Source organism: Orbicella franksi, chromosome 4 (assembly GCF_964199315.1).
Source record: "Orbicella franksi chromosome 4, jaOrbFran1.1, whole genome shotgun sequence".
NCBI lineage: Eukaryota > Metazoa > Cnidaria > Anthozoa > Scleractinia > Merulinidae > Orbicella > Orbicella franksi.
In genome coordinates this window covers 23,902,301-23,923,682 of record NC_138148.1, presented here as the reverse complement: position 1 = coordinate 23,923,682, position 21,382 = coordinate 23,902,301, and the positions used below count along the sequence as shown (strand labels likewise).

General features: G+C 37.2%; 1 protein-coding gene across 2 annotated transcripts in view; it reads right to left on the bottom strand.

The window, feature by feature from the left end:
• Window positions 1-11: 11 nt before the first annotated feature.
• The window catches only part of LOC145484942 (HEAT repeat-containing protein 5B-like), a 74,696-nt gene continuing 53,325 nt past the window's right edge, over window positions 12-21,382 (bottom strand). For both annotated transcript variants that reach the window (XM_081463560.1, XM_081463561.1), the window contains exons 25-33: window positions 19,623-19,840; window positions 18,961-19,082; window positions 18,162-18,388; window positions 15,382-15,530; window positions 11,783-11,967; window positions 7,972-8,239; window positions 5,634-5,847; window positions 3,769-3,982; window positions 12-2,806 (exon numbers count right to left, since the gene is read on the bottom strand). In XM_081463560.1, the coding sequence (XP_081319686.1) occupies window positions 2,493-2,806; window positions 3,769-3,982; window positions 5,634-5,847; window positions 7,972-8,239; window positions 11,783-11,967; window positions 15,382-15,530; window positions 18,162-18,388; window positions 18,961-19,082; window positions 19,623-19,840 (1,911 nt within the window). In that variant the 3' untranslated portion in view covers window positions 12-2,492. The remainder of the gene's footprint in view (window positions 2,807-3,768; window positions 3,983-5,633; window positions 5,848-7,971; window positions 8,240-11,782; window positions 11,968-15,381; window positions 15,531-18,161; window positions 18,389-18,960; window positions 19,083-19,622; window positions 19,841-21,382) is intronic.

Below are 21,382 nucleotides of genomic sequence, written 5' to 3'. Positions count from 1 at the left end.
GTGGCACCCCATTCTCTTTGCCAGAAAACTTCATTCCCTTGGGAAGAATGTGTTTCCTGAAGGAAAACAACGTCGGGTTTTTGTTTTCTGAGCCAAGTAAATATTGTTCGTCGTTTACGATAGTTGCTTATGCCTCTCGTATTTAAAGAAATAAATTTACCAGTCACCATTTGTGATTATTGGATATGTGAAAAAGTCTAAATTTGGTAGAAGATGGATCTTTATATTCCTGGTGGATGTGTCGAAAACGAAGACCCAAAAACGAAGACCGAAGACCTAAGACCCTGTGGTCTAAAACGAAGACCCACCGGTCTAAAACCAAGATCCACCGGTCTAAAACGAAGACCCACTGGTCTAAAACGAAGACCCACTGGTCTAAAACGAAGACCCACTGGTCTAAAACGAAGACCTACCGGTCTCAGACCTTTTTTTTTTCTTCAGGAAAGACTATACACTAGGCTAAATTGCTTTCGTTTTTGTAGCGCATAAATTAAAATGTCATCTGAGCGCGCGGCAAACTTGACAGTTGCTTTATCTCAGTCGGTACGTGTCAAATTTTGTAACGCAATTAAATTTCAACAGTATAGAAATATACGTTTTAGTGACGATTTTAGTATATTTTGTCGTCACCAATATTCTATTTTTCATAAGTATTTCCCACTTTTTTCTTCTTTGTTTATCTTCCTAGCTTGTCCAAAGGAAACTCAGTCGTGGAAATGATAAATCAGGTCGGTTTTTGCTTCGATTATTAGAGTTTGCAGCCGCACAACACTTGTGTCCAACTCTTTTCCATTTCTTTACCACATTTGCTCCAGACAAGTAGCTCTAACCTACATACATTCGAATTTTTTCGTTCTTCCCCAGCATTTCGTCCGCCATTTTGAAAGCTCGAGGGCTATTAAGCCTCACTTGCGTGCAACATCCGGTTTTTTCTGGAATCGGTGTATTGACAACGCTAAGTGACATAGACTACGAATAGTCCCTCTTTCGCTTAGTCCGTCGTGCGTGACGCGAAAGAAAACTGGAGAAAAAAATGGCCGTGCGAAATCCTGGGAGCGAGGAGCGCACGAAAGGAGGGACTGCCGCCTAAGCCTCCTACTCGTAGTCTATAAGTGACAAAAAGATTGATTATTATCGATTACTCACAACGAATCCTGTTATCGATTTTTATCCATTTTCAATATCATTGACTGGTTTTATCGATTTTTATCGAATATTATTGATTATCGATTTTATTCAGTGACTACCCCGAGCTGAGGAGATGAACCAGGGTCTACCGAGAAACAACTCCAGCCTAGTGGTCAGAGTGGGACTTGAACCTGCGACCTCCGGATTTCAAGTCTGGTGCCCCAATCAGGTGGCTACGCTGCCTTCAACTTATGGGAATTTGTAAATAGAGAGTTGGTGAGGAAAAATACAACCAATGAGCAAAATGTCTGTGCATATTCAAAGTTCGTACTCTTGGGCTTTTGAAATTTCATAACTTCCCATGACCTTTTCCATGATCTTTCTGAGTTCCCCATGACCTATGTTAAGCAGCTGTTCCCAGAGTATTGTCAAAACAATCTATTATTTAAGATATTTTCCCACATTATGACACAAAATGCATGCTAGTGTTAAAACTGGTTTTCTGACTTGTCTGTGGTTTTTCCAACTTTTGAATTTTTTTGCCTGTTCATTCTCAGAAAGTTAATTGCTTTTCAATGTCTTTCCATGACCCACACCTCAATTTCAGGACTTTCCAGGCCTGGAAAATGAAATGATAACATTCCATGATTTTCCAGGTTTTCCATGACCTGTACGCAGCCTGATATTGTATGTTAAACCATCAAATAAAGCATTTATTATTCCGCTATTGTGTCATTTTCTAGTATTTCAGCTTATAGTTTTCGAAATACATCCTGCATCATGCAAAAATCATACTGTTCAAAAAAGATGATGCAAATGACGAAAACTACACAAATTGAGGTCATTAAAATGTAATTTCTTTCATTCACAAAAAAGTTTGCTCCAGTCAAACTTAAAAGGTTGTCACAAGTTAAACAAGTTAAAGTTTGGGTCGCTCAGTTCGACCATTTCGTTGTTCTGCCATTTCCGTTTGTATTTGCTCTGTTGTAAACCTCTGCAGTGCGTTACAGGCATTCTCTAGACCTCATAAGGTAAATTGACATATTGGTGGAATAATAAAGAAAGATAACGTAATTTCTTAAAAACAGTTTCTGTGTTTTCAGACTTATCTCATTTTGAATAATTTTTGTTAAATATTTTGTATTTGGCAACTTTAAGATGGTTGTAAGTTCTTTTTATCAGACAGAATAGAAATGTCAATTGTAAATAATAATTAATCAAGTTGCTTGCAAGTTAGTGATTCAATGAACCACATTGGTATATTCTTTATAGAGGGTATTAGATTTCTTGATTGCATCATTGTGTGACATTGATATATAGTCATTCAATGGTCAGGTATTTCACCCCACACCCAAACAAGAGTGCTACTTGTAGTTACTGAAGTCCATGCGCAGCTTAATAGATGGCTGAGTGGGGGCCACTTTAGGCTGTGCAGCAGGCTGCTTCTGCTTGGCAGATGCCTGATTGGCCCTGACTGCACCTTCTAGTTGTGACTTCAAGTCTGGTGATGAGCCTATGACTGTTCTGAATGGCTCTGGATATTTGGGGCCTATTTTCATGAGTTTCTGAAGAGCCTGTTCGTGAAGATTCTTGGTTATTCTGCTTCCTTTAGGCAGGGAAGTGCTGTCTGACAGTAAAGATACCAGGATTGGAACTAGTAGCCCAAGCATATGCACCCCTGAAACAAGCAAGCAAAAAGTTGTGCTTTGACATCTATAAAGAATATACCAATGTTCATAACTCACAACTCTGCACTGTCTGCAAAGAGAACTAATAAAAATATCTAAGGTCTCCTTCCAAAAAACTTGGTACATTTTGACCTCTAAGGTCCCTCAACAGTACCAGTAGGTAACAACCCTCCAAGAGTAGTAACCTCAAAAGTGACTTGACATACCATTTAAAAAATTCTAGGGTGCAAAAAATATCACTTGTGTATTCTTCATAATCATTATTTCAAGGAGGTATATTATGCAACAACCTCTCTCTAGCAGATTATGAGATGACATTGATAATAGCAAACTAAAAACGCCACAACACACCAGGGTAGGAGATACTTAAGGTAGCAACCGACAGCAACTCTTGCTTCTAGAGTGCTTTCCAAACTTGACTTCTGGGAGTCTGTTTTTCTCTTGCAATTCAGCAGGGGTTATTAGGCGAGACACTTTATCCTAAAGGGGAATGGGACGAGACATGGCCAAGGCACGGCATGCACACACGCCCTTGTCCCGCCTTCTTTCCTACTTGGCCCTTTTGCGTTCACGATGTTTAAACATTCGTTTAAGTGACCCTTAGAGAAAAAACTGGCTGCCAGCAGACCATTTCCATACCTACCAAGAGCATCTTAGTCAATGATGCACTGCTAAATGCATGAATCAATTGTTATATAACATTGCCAGTGTAAAACATTAATGAACAACAATGACTTTTTGCAGAAGAAAAATTTCTCTGACAAAGGGGATTGAACTGGTTTCAGTGTCATGGTTATAAGACAGATAGCTTGAGAAGACTACTTCCATTTGCATTGTTTATCTGCAGTTCAGACACAAAACCAGTGAAAGGGCAAAGTGATGAATAAAAAATACCTCTTATTTGATGGTTAAAAAGTACCTCTAACTTGGAATACAAGACAGAATGACATACTTAGATTATTATCTGTGAGTTCCACTAAATTCTCCAGTATCTTGATGGCCTCTAAGGTGACCGTCAACTGATCCTCGCTGGTTGGTTTATTGACACACATGTCATTCAAAATCATCACAATGTGAGGAGCTAAAGCATTGATGAAGGGAAAGGCAACGCTGCGTTCTCTGCACTGGAAGACAGATTCCAGTGTTTGTAAAGCCTTTAGCTGAACCTTAAGAAAAACAGATGAAGACGGTTGAGCCAATGGACTAAGAAACAAATTTCACTATAAATTCACATTTGACCAATTCTACATGTAGCTGGTTTTTATATCCAAACATATTATGGGGCAGATTACTCCCTTTTATTAGCTACTAGTACATAATTATCTCGGTATGAGCAGCCCTGAGGGATATAATTATGGTTCTCGGCCATTTTGGTCAGACAGTGTCTTAGTGTTTCCACATTGTAGACTGAAATAGGGTACATCTTGATGCTGTTCTGGAACTGGGTAGGGTTTTTAGAAGAAACTGTCTCTGTTCATAATATATAATACAAAGAGAATAGACCATTTTAGCAATGCTAAGCAATATCAACAATTTGTTGTATTTTTCATTTAGCAAAAACACACCTCCATACCTCCATAGATCAATTAATCATGCCCAATTTAGTAAATATGCAAGGTTTCATAAGAATCCATTGCAAATTCATATGCTGTGTGGTACCCCAAACTTGTCAATTTTTACAAAGACATCCATGCCAGGGGGTGTGTTACACACTGGCATAAATTTCTATGAAAAAATTGGCAAGCTTGGGGTCCCATATTTTCTTAGCTTCCAACAGATTCTTATGAAACTTTGCATACTACTAAGTTTGGGGTGATAAATCAGGGGGTGAGAATTTTCTTTTTGTTTGAACGAAAAAAATCAGAAAAGTGTGACACTGGAAAAAAGGTCCATTTGAACAAATTGCCTCAAATTCATGATGAAGCTACATCAAGAGACAATATCATTCTTCCTTATTTTCAGGCTTGAAAAGAAAGGCCTTCAATCTGCAAATTTGTTTCTGTTCCATTACTCATTTTTACCACATCTGTCCTCAGCTAGAGGCATTTGATTCCCTAGCATCACCCTAATGTGACTGGGGTATTTGGCCACCATTTTTTGCCTGGGAAAAGGAATGTGAGTAACTCTAAATTTAAAATCTTAAAAGATGAAGTTTAAAATTTAATGGTAGATCCCACTTGGAATTCTAAAACTCTCAAACCTAATTGAAAATGGAAGAGATTCTTTGGTAGCTGAGATCATGTGTCAGATAGCTGTTAGGTATTGAAATAGGGCATGGAATATCAAATAGTTTGGTTCAGAAAGGGCTAATATCAAGAAGATGGCGACAGGGTATGAATGACTGAATGAAAACTTTACAAATGTGTCCGTGTATTGAGCTATGGATTAGCTAATTGGGGACACCTAATGTAAGTCAGTAGCTAGTAACTTGTTTACAAAAATTAATAAACAAATGTTGAAGTTGATCCCACTTGGAATACCCTCATTCCCATTACGTTATCACCAGCATCACAGACAGTAAACACTTATTACACTGTCAATAACCACTGACAAAAGCAGTCTTGATAAGGACCTTCATCAGTTATGTCACAACTGTGGAACAATGGAAAGAAATTCAGAGTCCCAAACAGGGTTTGATCCTAAAACATTCCACACCAGTCAGAAACTCTAACCACTCCGCCACTTAGAGCTCTAGGCAAGCATGTCACTTTATAAATAACTAATCAAAGAAAAACAAATACAAGAAATTGCATGCAATGAAGTGCAAAGACCATCTGGCAAACTTTGAAAAGAAGTTAAGAGAACACTTGAACAGACCTGTATTGTTGATCTGATGCACCTGGTGAACACTTTGATGCATTGTTGCTGAAGATCAGATGACAACACTACTTGTTTTGGTGCTGACAGAATAAAGATGGCTAATGCAAGCATCACCACTGAGTCATCCATACTGGGTGATTCAGATGCTGCAGCACTCAATGTTGTAAATTCTGTGTTTGCCTTAGCATCTGACAGGACTGTGGCCAATGCACTATGGTTTAAAAACAGCAATAATCAGCATTTATTAGAGCCTGAATTTCAGTTGTGTCCACAACACTGTGACAGGAAGTGGCCTAAACTGATCTTGATAAGTGTTCAGTGCTTGCCAAATCAGCAGTTAATTTTCCATTAAAATTTCAACCCAGTGCTTCTGAGAAGCGCGAGAATCTTTGTGAATGTATTGTTGTCATAGTGTCCAGTCACAATTTGTAACCTTGCAATGTAGTATTCCAATCCTCTTCTTGTTTCCTATTGTTTAAGTAAAGCAACTAAGCAAGAGTGTATTTGTACAAGATGTAAATTACTTTGATTAATAGTATGGAAAAAATGTATAATTAAAACTCAATTAACATGTCAAAACTTCCTAGATGAGGGGAAGTCTGCCTGACTAATCATAGACAACTATCCACTGAGTAAAACAAAATTTTTAACAAGGCTAAAAATGTTTAACAGACTACAAAAGTAAGAAACCTAACATTTTCAATGTTGTGTCATCTTCAGGGTGACTAACTACTTACCACTGTTGAATTAAAAATCATAAAAGATACAATCACTTACATGTAGCTATACATATACTGTAAATCCTTGAGTTGGGGGCTCCCCTCAAATAAGCACCCCTCCTACTCGCCAAATTCAAAATAAGCACCTCCCCTCAAATAAACGCCCTACTCCCATTCCCCCTGTTTTATGGACAAGTACCAAGATAACAAAAGATGCAGAATTCTGTGTTGGTTGTGTTTAATCACAAGGCAAGTGATTATCAACTCATTCAAGCAATGCATATTGACCATCACATCAGATGGTAGTGAAGATCCCCTGATTCATTGCCTAAAACCCAACCAACCTTGTGCAGCATGCATAGACCAGCTAAGGTGGTTACATTACGAAGTTCAAGAGAGAGAGGGTCCTTCTGAAGGACTAACACATACCAGGTCCCCATGATCATGCACATACATAAATTATATAAATAACCACCACACTTTGATTAAGTGCCTCCTCCAATTAACACCCCTTGTCTTCTCCAAAATTTGAAATAAGCATCCCAGGCAATAATTCAAGGATTTGTGGTAACACAAATAATTTATATTAAAATGTACATTAGGAATTTCTGTGGGGCATAAACCACAATCCTTTCAATGTCTATTCCTAATGAGAGCAGTAAAATCCTGTTTGTATTATAATATGGTTTTAAATTGGTTTGAAGATAGAAGGTTCCTGATGTGGAGGGATGGATTGTTACACAGTGAAAAACTGTTTTAATCCAAGGTATCTAAGGGAGCATTAACCATAGGTTAGAGAGATGAATCAAGTTAGAATGAATTCTCATTTTCTTAAATGATATGAACAACTATTAAGCTGAAAGGAAATTTATATTTAATCTTATAATTTATATAAAAACTGAGTCCTGTAATTGCTTGTAGAGAAGTGGTATTAAGCCTGCTTTTACCAATAGCTTGTCACAGGTAGAATGTTTGCTACCCTAAGCCCAGTTTCTTGAAGCAAATATCATTCAAAAATATCATTCAAAATACTGCGTACAATTGATTATAAACTAATGCATTTATTTCCTGTCATTGTAAACAACCAGTGAAACAAGTTGACAAGATAAACTGAATGGTCTAGACAGATTCTTTTTTTTTTTTAACAATTTGCATGAAAAATATAAGCATGATATCACCAGATGCCATAAGTAATATTTGATTACAATTTCTCTCTCAGGAGTATGCAGTCAGGTGCCCCAAGTGACTCCCAAATAAAAAGGACAGGGGTGCTTGTCATACCTTTTAGGGTTGAGAAAGCCAAAATTTAGGATACTTTGATTAAAATGATTAAAATAGTTGGTAGCCTTTAAACAAAGCAGGAAAAACAAGTCTAACTTTTTTCAAACCAGTAAAATAAAGGATTATCCTCTTTGGGCTTTGTGCACTCATTACTTGGGGATTGGAGTTATGTCAAAGTTATGGGAGTGTGTGATGTAAAAAAGGGTATAAATGTAATGGAAACAGAAAAATAGGACTTGAGACAAGTAAGAAACATCATCCTAACATTATTCTGCAGACAGTACCTAAGAAAGTAAAAGTTAGTAATGTTAGTATTGTACAAGTACAAGTCTCACCTTTGCAGCAAGTCAATCCAATCCTTTGAACATTTCTGGTGCTGTGTGAATGGTGATGTGGTAAGCTGCTTTAGAGCCTGTAACACTGCAGACACTGTTTTCTGTGACGAGGAATCCCTTATTGAGGCCACCTCACGTAAAGTACAAGTCAGAAGGTATAACGCACTTGGTAACACATTAACAGAAGCTTCTGGTGTACACAAGGAAGGCACAGATGGCAGGATGGAAACTGCTTCAGATATAAGTTTGGAGCTCTCCTCAGATAATGCTTAAAAACAAAAACAATTTTGTCGTATGTTTACCTCTAGCTGCAGAATTCAATAACAGTCTCTTTTCAAAATTAAACAAGTACCCCTTACATCCTAGTTTTCCACAAACAAGTCCAAGGACAAAGTATACTTTATTCAATATCTCAATATTGGTCTCTTCAGTTTTCAATTTTACTGCTGATTGTCTGCAGGAATATAAAATTCATTGAAATTAAAGGAAGAGATGCTATAAAATTCAAAACATGAGAAACTTGTATGGAGGTGTGTCAAATGGTTCATTATTATCTGATAACAAAACATGAATCCTGCTAGGACTAATAATGGGTGATCACCAGAAATACCTGTACTGTACAGGTATGTGGGGTTTTCTTCTTTGTGTCACATCTTCCCTAATTCAGAGTTATATTGTGATCATAAGAAAAGGTCAACCCAACCACTTGCGAATCAGACTTGAATGTAAATAGCAGCGTGTTGATTATTGTGCACAATGACTTGTAAGGTCCCTATGCAAAAGGTTTGTGTACTTTTGCATAAATTTAAATTATGAAGTGAATAAATACAAATCGCTGGCTTGCCAATGGTGTGTATTTACCAGCTAATGCTTCGTGAACCAGAATGGTTAAATAAAATAATTCTGAAGAGAAAAAGAGTGGTCTGTTATCAAGTATTACCTTGAAATTAAGGTGATCTCTGCAGAACATTCGAGCAATAATCCCAAAAATTAAGTTACTATTATGATAAAACCCCCATGGCATGGCAATGTTTTGAATACAGATGAGAGGAACTTATCGAGACTTAAGCTAACAAGCTTACCCCGCGAGAGAAAATTGAACTTGAAGTCATCCATACTTCAATCACAACAGACGTTTCGTGTTAGTTAAAAACATAATAAAATACGCTTTAAGCATTCTTACGACGTTTGACATTAATTTCCTTGAGAATGCTTGAGAATTTATTTGCGGGGTTAGACACTAACTTTTCAACTTACTAGCCTAGTGGCTAATGATAACTTAGATGTTACTGAGCAAAAATTTTTTAGACTAGCCAAGCATTGTGGTTGGCTACCTTATTACTTGAAATTTTCATAACATGTTCATTTTGCGACTTGGGGTGCGCATATTTCGTGACACTTAAATTCAGTGATTTTGCAAAAATTTTGTATTTTGAATCACTTTAACTTCGCGCTTTTGAGTGACACAAAATTTATTTTCCTGGCAATGTTACTTAAACATGTCTTTGAATTTAAAAGACTTTATCAAAGGTACAATGGCATCAAAAGTAACAAAAACGCAATGGCGGCACTATATGTCAACAGTAACATAATGTGTTATGTTCCTGACACTTACTTATTCGCGTCACTTTAATTTCATGATTTTTTTAAAATGTCCTTGGCTGGGGACATTGTGTTGTGTACTTGGGCAAGACACTTTACTCTCACAGTGCCTCTCTCTACCCAGGTGTATAAATGGGTACTGGCGAACTTAATGCTGGGGGTAACCTTGTGATGGACTAGCATTCCATCCAGGGGAGAGTAGAAATACTCCTAGTCGCTTCATGCTATGGAAACCAGGATAAGCTCCGGCCTGATGTGCCAATTGGCTCGTATACAGACTTTACCTTTACCTTACCAATAACAGCAGAATTACTAGAAAGACTTGAAAGCACAATGCAAGCTACTCTCTTTAATACATAATGTTTGTAATTATACTGTACTTAAACTAGTTTCAAATTCTAGTTCCCAAAAGGACTTTCAGGACTCTCTTTTTCTTTGAGACTTCCTTGGAAAAACATTGAGACCCCAAGGACGTCACTGTAAAAACTGTTGAGACTTCTTCACAGACATGCACCGAAGAAATGTTTCAAAAGCAAAACAACTATCTGAACAGCACTGCAAACTGTCGTTGACAAAATTCGACTGCTAAAAACTGCTGATTCAAATGTCAAAGGAAATAAATCTTTCTCATCTAATTATTTCTGTAGAGGTAAGTTTGTAGTATGCATACAATGACAAATCACCCATGTATTGTTACGCTAAATAAAATTTTATCCCTTTAAAGTTCTGCACTATTTTACGCATGAAAAAAATTTTGTAACAAAAAAGAGCATCGACGGGTGCTTTCAGAAAATGTTGTCTTGTTTGTCAAATATTTCTTTCAACAAAATTGACATGTTCAGTTCCCCCTTTACGTACCACCCAGCGAAAAGTAGACAAACTTAAATTTGCATATGTGCTGAACACCACATGCCCGGTACCATGATATGTCCACAATGAAATTCTGACCTTTTTTTGTGAGACAAATGTAAATTTTGGGTGTGTTCCTTTGGAGTGATCCGGATCCGGATCAGTGATCCAAGATCACTCGGATCATGGTGCATCAAAGGAACTGACAAATCCACTCTGGTCACGGATTCATTGGTTCCTTTGATGCACCATGATCTGAGTGATCTTGGATCACTGATCCTGATCCAGATCATCCCAAAGGAACGCACTCTTTGTGTTTGTCTTCCTTGAAGAAGACAGGAACTAGTTCAGTCAATTTCATTTTGTTGACTATCCAAAGTGGCTAATGAAAATCGAAAACCTACTAGCAAAAACTAAATTTCTACTAGTCTGTGGCTAGTTGGCTACTGTTAGTGTTGAGCCCTGTAGATTGCAGTTAGCTTTATATTGGAGTGTGTCAGTTGGTATGAGTGGTCTCTAGTAGCAGTGATTCCCAGTACTACAGTGATCATGGTTTAGTATATTGTGCATTGCACTCTGCATAAATTAATATGCATAAATGAATAAATTAATTAATACTTAATGGCAATCCACTGACCTTCAGAGTGTTGTCAGTTCTATTTCAATACACTTTTACTGGCATTCACTTGTAACAAAATGGACCTACTTATCCTACCCCTACACATCTTTGCCTATGGAAACTCCCTTCTATACTATAATTATTTTTGAGCCATGTTGGTCTGAAATAGGGTATTGGTGCTCTGAAGTAGGGTTGTTTTTCACTATGGTAGGCCTGAAATGCTATAATAATTGTGACTGAAAAAACTTTGAATACAAAACACAAGTTCTGATTTGTTCTGTAGACCTTTGTTTTCCATGAGGCCATGTAAACACAATATGCATTTTCTGTTGCCACACTTCCTCCACTGTAACTCTGTACTCAACTATATGAATGCAATATGACCCATATTAAGTTCCCATTTTGCTCTGAAGAAGAGTCAAACGGTTTCTTCATGAACTCAATACACCTGTCTGTAATCTAATACTATCAACAACTTCATAAAGAGCTAAGCGTATCACCAGCCTGCCGACACAAGTACCTTAGTTTAGTGTTCAAGTTGATAAATAGCTAGCCAGTCGATGCAGCCCAAGAATTTCTTTAGAAACTGTTATTTTGTATTCAAGTTAATAAATAATCTTCCACTAGCCTGTCGATGTAGGCCTAGAATTTCTTTAGAAACTAGTACCTTTGTACAGCTGAAAGTAGGTCTTAAGTATTAATATCTTATAAATAAATCCTGACTTGGCAATTACAACATACATCTAAATCCAGAACCAATGGCCACCAGAAGAACAGGCTGTTGACTGGATGAAGCAGAAGAAGGGAGCAGGTTTGGAAGCTGTTTTGTAAGAACACACATGCAGATCTCCATGACACCAAATACCAAAGACTGTCCAGGAGTCAAATCAACCTCTCCTTCCCCATCTAAATCTGCACTGCTACCACTTCATAAAAGAAAAAACAATTAGCATTTATTAGCATTTGCTTCGTAATCCAATAGCATAAAATCCCACTTTAAAGCCCCCCCTGGTTATAAGCCCCCACCCTGGATATAAGCCCATCTATTTGCCAACAAAGATATCATTCCGGATATAAGCCCCCCAGGTATAAGCCCATCTAATGTATAAGTGTGTTCGAAAGTTGTAGGAATAAACAAGTGGCTGTGGAGTTTTGAACAATATATACATATAATGATACCAAAGAGTGAAACAAATCTTCATGGGTATATAACAATGCTATGAGTTTTCTTCTACTGTTCATTTACAACACAACTGTTCAATGACTAGGTTTTGGAGTACGGTAACAGAGCAAACAGCTAGCTACAATCTGGCAGTTTTCCATTAACACAGATTTTTGTAGTGTCCCTATAATGAACTCTGAGCCTTCCGTATTCCTTTCCTCACTTGCACTTTGTGTTTCTTGCTCCTGTAAAATAAAATGTAATACACACATGGTAATTCAATTTGAGCACCAATAACCCAAGTGCCCTTCGGTGCCTTCCTTGCTTCCCTGGTAATTTCACCTGTCATGTGAAGCCTTTGAGCCACTGGCTCATAGCTGCTGGAGCTTATCCTGGTTTCTGTAGCATGAAGCAGCCAGGAGTATTTCTACTCCCCCTGGATGGGATGCTAGTCCACAGCAGGTCAATCCCCTGCAATTTGTTAGGTTTCCCCAACAATTTGCCGGTACCCATTTATACGCCTGAGTGGAGAGAGGCCCTGGGGGGGGGGGGGGGGAGGGGGCACTGCCATATATGGGCTATATAGGTATGTGCCGCTGTGAAGGATATGGTTTTCAAGCAGTTTACTCTAGGATAGAGTATATAAATCAGAGCGTTTGGGTCTAGAATAGGGTATAATTTTTCACAAAACTGACTAGTTGGTTGAAGATTTTATCTAGACTAAGGAAACCAGGAATTGCCACTCAAAAATATAAAAAAAATCAAATCGGCAAGTTTAAATTTACGCAAATCAGCCTCAACAGTGTCAATAGATGGGGGGATTTGGGGAGCTTACTCTAGTATACAGGCCTCAAAATTAACTTTTTCGTTTGGGAGCCAGCTGGCGACTAATGGAAAAATTTTGGTCGCCAGATCGTAAATTTTGGTCGCCAACTTATTTTATATGTAACTTACACAAGAACTCGATTTTATACGTTACTTTGCATGCAAGATAAGTCACAATTGAAGAGCGAAAACAATTAGAAACAACACGAGTAACACTTAGTTATAAAGCTACCGTTGTTCTCAGGTGATATGTCTATGCTCCAAAGGTGATGGTTGTCTCCACAGTCATTTTAAATGAAGCGAAGCATAAAACGTTTTAAGTGCATGGCTCTCATTGTGAGACAAACACGGGCCCTTGTGTATCTTCCCTTTGCTACTTCTTCGAAATGCCGTTCTTTATTTTGTACTTGCTTTTCTTGACGCCTTTTGCTCACGCAATTCTTCAACTGATTGGTATCTGCCGCCATTTTCGCGGTAAATGAAAAGCACATGGCGTTGAAGTGCGCCTGCCATCCCAGTTTCGGAAGAAGCCGCTGAAACAATATGGCGCGACGTGAACGCAGTATCGACGTGTCCAAATACATGCAATTTTTTTGATTATCGTGTAATATTCAGACATCATTTAACTGGGGACAGAAAAGCGAGTTGTATACTAGCTACCATATCCGATTGATTTCCTCATATAAAGATTTAAAAACAAAAGTTGTGTCGTGGTTTTCTTTAGTTATCGGACAAAACGCGAGTCGCCAGCTGGCGACCAGTTCTGAAAACTTAGTCGCCAGTGCTCAATTTTTGGTCGCATTGGCGACCAGTGAGTCACAATTTTGAGCCCTGGTATAGGGTAGCAAAATTCAGCTGAACTAGCTCTGGTATGGGCTAAGGGTTCCAGGGTCCCAGCTGCACATCCCCACTCAGAAATTCCCAAAGTTCCCCGCCCCCCCCCCCCCCCTGCCGGGAGAGAGGCACTGTGAGAGTTAAGTGTCTTGCCCAAGAACACAACACAGTGTCCCTGGCCAGGGCTCCAACGCGGACCGCTTGATCCAGAGTCGAACGCACTAACGATGAGGCCACCGCGACTTCACCTGTCATGCTCATCAGTTCCTGTCTTTTAAGAACCGACAAAACTTGCGCTAACACATTGGGGATATGCAATAATGTTATCCATAGGCTTTTTTATTCGTTTCTCAAATACGTTTTACCTCATCGTCGTTCAGAACCATTTGCTTTATTCCGCTTATAAGCCTCCCCTGCTGGATATAAGCCCACCCAAAACCCCCTTATGAAGTTATATAAGCCCAGGGCTTTAAAGTGGGATTTTACATTATAATCAGTAAACTGTAAAAGATTCAGTAAGAATCATTTTGCACTAAATTTGGGGACCTACCTATCCACCTTCTCAGTTAATATACTTACATACTTTGCTGTATAATAATTTAAACACTTTTAGGCTATTTTATTTGTCAAAAGTGTCTTTGAATAGCCGAGAAAAGGCACAAATAGAAATTTTATTATCAGGTTTGCTATTATTTCTAACAAGAAGTTTCATACTCTAATTGACCTGAAGTACTTTACACATCTTAGTTATGTCATCTACAGTGAGCTTCAGATATCACAATGAAAAGCTCTAGTCAAGAACAACATTTATTTACAGGGGGCATATTGTAATCCAGAGGTCCAGGGTTCAAATCCTTCTTCCTGCCACTGGATGGCTTCGTTTTTGGTAGTCCCACATTCAACCCCTCCACGCCTTGTAAATAGCCAACTGGTCTGCCTCCAACTACTTGGCATGTATTTACAATATTTGCTAGTCTGTATTTAAAAGGGCCACAATGTAAACTACTGGGACACCTGTAATATTGTGTTTGCCCTATAAAGCTAACTATAAAGCTAACTAACTTCTTTTTGTATAATACATCAGGGTTGTTTTCTAGTTGTTGTCTACAGTGTGATCTAATTGCCTGTAAACTGGTCACCCAAGGAGGTTAAATAGCATGCAAAATTTTAAACCAGAGACATGACAAGTAGTTACAGTTGCTTATAATTGGAGGAGATCACTTACAAGCCATTATAACTATTTATTGTATTATACTGCAAGCTGAGAAATTTCTAAAATGTGATTGGCTAAGGCCAGTAGTGAATTTTGGTGAATTTTAAAATGTCACTCGTGGTATTTATACCAGATAACCCCTAGAAACCATGCTATTTCCTATACTAACTGACTAAATTATTTTTAATTCTCTGTACTCTAATTGGCTTCTTCTCATTGTATTTTGTGTAATCAATTTTGACAAACTACATGTACTAATAACTAATCCAAAACTTCACAGTCAAAAGAATGTGGTAAATTTCTTACTTTGTAACTGCAGCCTTTTTGCCATCTAATGATTCCTGTGCTGCCTTGACAATCTGCTTCACAACTCTCATGGCAGCAAGGTGGATATCAAGGGAGTCTCTTGTGAGCAGGACTCGGTGTAACACACTCAGCATCTCAACACCAAGAATCTGAACAAGAAATGAAGATTGCTAAATGCTTTTAAAGATAAATTGAATTCCATATGAAATAATGTGAACAAATAAAATGCACTGTTTTGAAGATGACAAAGTAACATATCTGTTTGGACTAAAACAAAACACATACAGAAAGACAGTACATAATAATGTTGAGATAAAAAAAAAAGATGGTACACACTCCAACTGTGTATGATATTGGGGAATCCACTAGCATACTACTGATCAGCCAAGAAGTGTGACAGCTAACATGGTATTTGTTTGCTTGATTGTGGTAGTATGTCAGTGATGTGTTGGCTGGGTAGTGGAAATTTGATAATGATAGCGATGATAATAACACCTCAACAAAATTTTAGTGAAGTATCGGTACATCAGATGAAACATTGGTCATGTTTCGCTTTTTCAAGCAATATCTTGTACAAAACTGCACAAACATTAAGTCCAGACAAAACATTCTTCAGCAGTGTGAGCCTTTGTGAATTTTCATGTTTGTGAAATGACATGCATGTCACAAACTCTACCAGCAACAAACAGGTCGAGGCTTGTGAATCTTAGACTGGTTTCAAAACACACAACACCCGCACACATTTTGCATTTACTTGGTCATACTTGGTCATTACTTCTTACATTAAATGTGATTATCAGAATTGACATATAAGTGTACTCTTGTTCTCATGACTGATAAAATATGAACAGTTTAGCCAATCAGATACTATTCCTTGTAGCATTTGCATTAGAGTACAAGTAGAATTTAACAAAAACAAGAAGATCTGTTAGATCCTATAACCGCGCTTTAAAATTTAACTGTTTTCTTAGCACTACAGTCGCAACGCAATGCACATTCCAAAGCAGTCCTTGATGATTCATTTATTACTGTAGACATCACATCACTTGATCAACACAAAGTGTATTATTGCACCATCAGTTGTGGCCGTTATGAAATCTCCAATGATGTAATGGTCTTAATCTGGGACTTTCTTCGGGATATGTATGGGCATGAATGATGCGAACGATGCGATAATAACACTATTAACAACAGCTTTCTTTCTTAAAAGTCACGATTAAATTTAATTTAAATTCAATTAATTTTTTCCACAAATAGTCACATGAGTCACGTAATTCAAGAAACGTATCCACGGTTATCTTTAGTATGGTGGTTATTTTCCCTACCAATGACGTAATTCTTGCATGTTCTGACACGTTCTTTGCTTGGCCTGCAAATATTTAATTTACCTTCCGATCTTTGAACTCGCTTCAATAAAACAGCACGACAATTCACTTCTCTAGTCGAAAATTATGAAAAATACTCTGAATACTAAAAAGACTGCCTCTCCTGCCAGAATAAACTTGCAAAGTAAACACAATCTATTTGTCACGTAGCAAAAGTGCATTCCATGGCTGACGTAATACCTTTTTTTAGTGTATTTATTATTCCCTTCAAGCCAATGCTTTGATAAAACCAAAAGAAAATACATTTTACACACAATAAAGAAAACAATATCCGTAACATTATCTGTGTATTAATGTTTCAACAGCTTTTGGCAAACAGACATTACAGGTTGTGTGATTCAAAATTTGGCTGAGAGGAAGTTTGGGTCTGATCACCAACAACAAAAAAAAATAATAATAAACTCTGAGTAAACCTAGAACCGCTCTCGGCCCATAGCCACCCGGTTAATAACGTACCACGCACCTAAAGAAAACCATGATATATTACAGTATTGTGCCAAAGTAATCCAAGTGAAATATGTGAATTTTGTTCATTCTCATAAACTTTTGTTGAAAATTTGCACAATAAATTGTGCAGAATTTTACAGCATGTTGAGTGGCAATTTGCTGGAACAAAGTGCGAAAAACAGTCAGAAATTCGTCAGCATTTGCGGAAGTTTTCTTTGCATCTGATACAAACTGTTGCCTAACTTACACAAAATCAACTTTGATACACATAATTTTTTATTATGTGTTCCAGAGGACACAGTTTGTGGTTATTAATCACCAATCAGAGGATAACATACAACATTGTCAATGACAAAGTTAACCGAATCTAAAAATTTGTGAAAGATTATCTGGTAGGTTCACTGACTTCAGTTCTGCAGTGTTTTGGCTTTTCGATCAAGTTAACAATTGAGCCCTGATTGAGAAATAACCAGGTGAATTTGATAGTTAACAGTTTGTTCAGTTGTGATGGTATTCAGGGGATTTTGGCAGCTTTCATGCTCAATCTTTAGAGAGGATATTTATATACCATGTATTACTTTTGCACAGTACTGTAGATATCAAAGAGAGTGCTGATGGAAATAATTATAACTCATTTCATCATTGTCACCTTTGGATTTAGATAAGTTTCCCACCACGATTATCAGTTGAGCAAGGTGCAACAGAGCTTTGGTGACAAAGTTTTGAACTTAAAATTACACTGTTGCCATGGGCAACTTTCTTCATAATTTTCCAATGGTAACAATATTGTTACCTGCTACTTTGCACACTTTGCTGCCAATGATGTCAAAGGCTGACAAAACAGAGCCAGTTGCCCATGAAAACAAGACAAACCTAGTCACCAAACTTTCGATGTACCTTACTCAACTCATAATCATAGTAAATGCCTGATTAAAACTACAGTATGACCTGTTCATTTCCTATAAGAGTTCTTGCCCACTGTGAATCCAGCAAACTAAAGAATGCATTAAGACATGCAGAAACAGTGCTGTTAGGTTGTGTTGCTCTGGAAGAACACAAGGATTCCATACAAATTCCAACAAGTAAATGAAAGTAATCTGTGTTCACTTCAGTTGGGGTCTTGGCGGTGGTAACCATTGCTCTGTTGTTTATGTCTAATGATTCACTTGATAACCCTGAAATTAAAAAAAAAAACATAATTAAGATGGTTATTTTACATAAATTGGAACACTGTTAAATATACAGTCACCAATGGGTCATGAAAATTTGACTGTACATGTAAGTAATATAATGGGGTGGCCACATTAACAGAGTAGGGTCTAATTTCATGACTGGTCAATTTTAAGTTATGTCTTGACAGACATCACATTTGCACTTCTAAACAACTGTTCTTCAATAAGCATTCAAATTGGAGGTATGATTTTAAAGAAAGTTTTGACTTTAATCAGTAAGTACAATATTAACAATGGAAATAATTATGAACATAACTGGTTCGAGTGGCCATACATGCATTACAGAGGTAAAATTATAGAGGACTATACAGGTTGGGATTTTGATCATATTTGGGGTGGCCTGATTAAAACGGTTTTCTTATAAGAACACGAATGGGCATTTTTCCAGGACGAAAAAGACTGGCCATGATAATGAGGTGGCCGTATTAACGAGGTGGCCGTATTAACAAGGTGACCGTATTAACAAAGTGACCATAAAGCTGGGTTCCACTGTAATAATTATAAACATCTTTTACCTTCTTGCATGTCATGTTTCATGCTTTCAAATCCTCCATTATTGAGCCACAAGGAGGCTGCATGAACAATGGACGGCCAGCAACTCTGGTAATGGGGCTTTGCTTGCTCCATTGAATCAGGACTACATACAAAAATAAGTTGCTATAAATATAAATTTGCACGTTAAGATCTTGGTAATTAGATGTCAGTAACCCAACACTTGAGGAAATTTTCTGTGTTATGAATGAAGACAAGACCTTGAAAGCTTGTATTTTTGTGCAAGAGGTATACAGACAGATGAACTGATGGACAGACCTACAGAACTATATGTTGACTATCCAATAACAACCAAAATATATCTGAACTTGATCTTTTCGTTTAACAGACTTGTAGGCGAGTTTGTCAGAAGTGGAACAAAGGCTAACATTTGCAATGGCCAGTGAGCCAATCTCTGAAATTCAGATATTTTTTTAACCAGTCAACAAGCAAGGGACTCTAAAACTCTCAACAAGTAGGAGTGTGACTTGCCAGCAGTTGTCTTAAACAGTACATGACAAGTGGGACATTCTTGTGCTAAAATGTTTCTGCATTTCAACAAGAATGTCAAGAATGGGAAAGATGCATCGTCACTGTCATAAATCAAGTGTTAATTAAGTGTATCAAATCCCACAGGATGACATACCTGTAAAACATGCCCCCTAGTGGAGGCAATTGAGATGCATATTCTGCTGGCAGAGCAAGAAGTGCATGATCTTTAAGTGCTCCAAGCCAATATTTACTTAAAGATTTCAACTCAGGTTCTACCAGCTCCAGAAGGCTACCTGCTGGTTCAGAAAAGTCATCTTCACTGGGATTAACTGAAGAGGGGCTGTCTCTTTCTTTCATAGCAACAATATAAACCTACAAAAATTAAAATAGAGAATATGTCTAAGGGCGGAAAGTAATGAAATTCAAAACATAAATTCATGCATTGCTGAGGGCTTGAAATAGTTTACACTACAGTGATCCTCACTGCTAATGCATTTTTGTTCACCCCTAACTTGTGTTATTAAAGTACAATTTGCAACACAGCTCTAAGATCTACTAATAATTTACTACATTACTAGTTTGTAATTATCACTTACAAAAATACACTAAGCAATATTGCTTAATGTCTTCACTTATGCCTAGTGCTAGAATCTTATCCAAATTACATGTATGCCATGTAATACATGTATACAATAAATCTGCAGGGTTCAAATAATCTTTTTTTTTTTTAAAGTCTCCATTTTTCTCTTGAACTTTTATTTCTTTACTGTGAAAGTCAAAAAGCCGTAAACACCATGATTTGATTTTGAGATGTTGATTATGTAGCCACCATAATTATAGTTATGTGCATAACCATTGTAGTTATGCAATGCACTACCATTGTAGTTACATGCATAACTACAATACTTGCAGAAGAACAGATTTGCACCTGCCCAAACCCAAACTTAGCCTTGCAAAATGAACCTTTAGATATTCAGGCTCGATTTTTTTTAACCTCTTACCCCGTAGCATTTAAAACGCCGAGTCACTTTCTTCTTTCAAAGTTTCAATAGATGCCTACAATTTTTAAATTATATAGGAACTAGATTTTTATAAATTATTGCATGATTGTTTATACTCTATACTTTTAATTATTACTTGTATTTTTAAATTTATATCTTGTATTTTTTAAATTTTATCGTGTATTTTTAAATTATCACAATGTCTTGTATTTTTAACCATTGTATTTTTAGTCCAGGGCCCCTCTGGATATCAGCCTCGTTGCTGAATGGGCCACCCTGACTAAATAAAGTTTACCTTTACCTTTACCTTTACCAATCAGATGTGAAATAAAACCGCAATGCAAGTAAACAAATTAAAGGGGGCTCCATAAGTCACAAAACCACACTTCGATCATTTTTACTTCAAAAAAATGCCTGTTTCCCTGTAGTTGTATAATTACTAATTTAACCTGCTCTATTTGTGCAAACACATTGGAAATTCGAGTGACTGCATGCACTGACTTGCAGCCTAAGGCTACGAAACCAGACAGCTCTTCTATATTCAACTTCATCCGTTGCTATATTTGGTGTTAAAAATTATAAAGAATCCTCATAACTCTAAACTAGAAAGATCAATTTCCATGGAAAGTGAGAAGATTCGGAAAAAAATGAGGGTAAGGAGCAAAATAAATAAAGAGTAGAATATTCTCTTTATGTAAACAATATACTACCTTAATAATCTGTGATACCGACCATAACAAGATTTTCCTACATTAAAATTTAAAGTTGACCGTATTGTGTACCACAATTATGGGTTTCATTAAATAAACCAATATATTAGGTAAAAAAAGAGCTACCAATAAAAGTACCAGGAGGAAGAAAAAATACTCAAGGATTTGGTGGAAATGTAGCAGGGAAAGACTGAAGCTTGGAG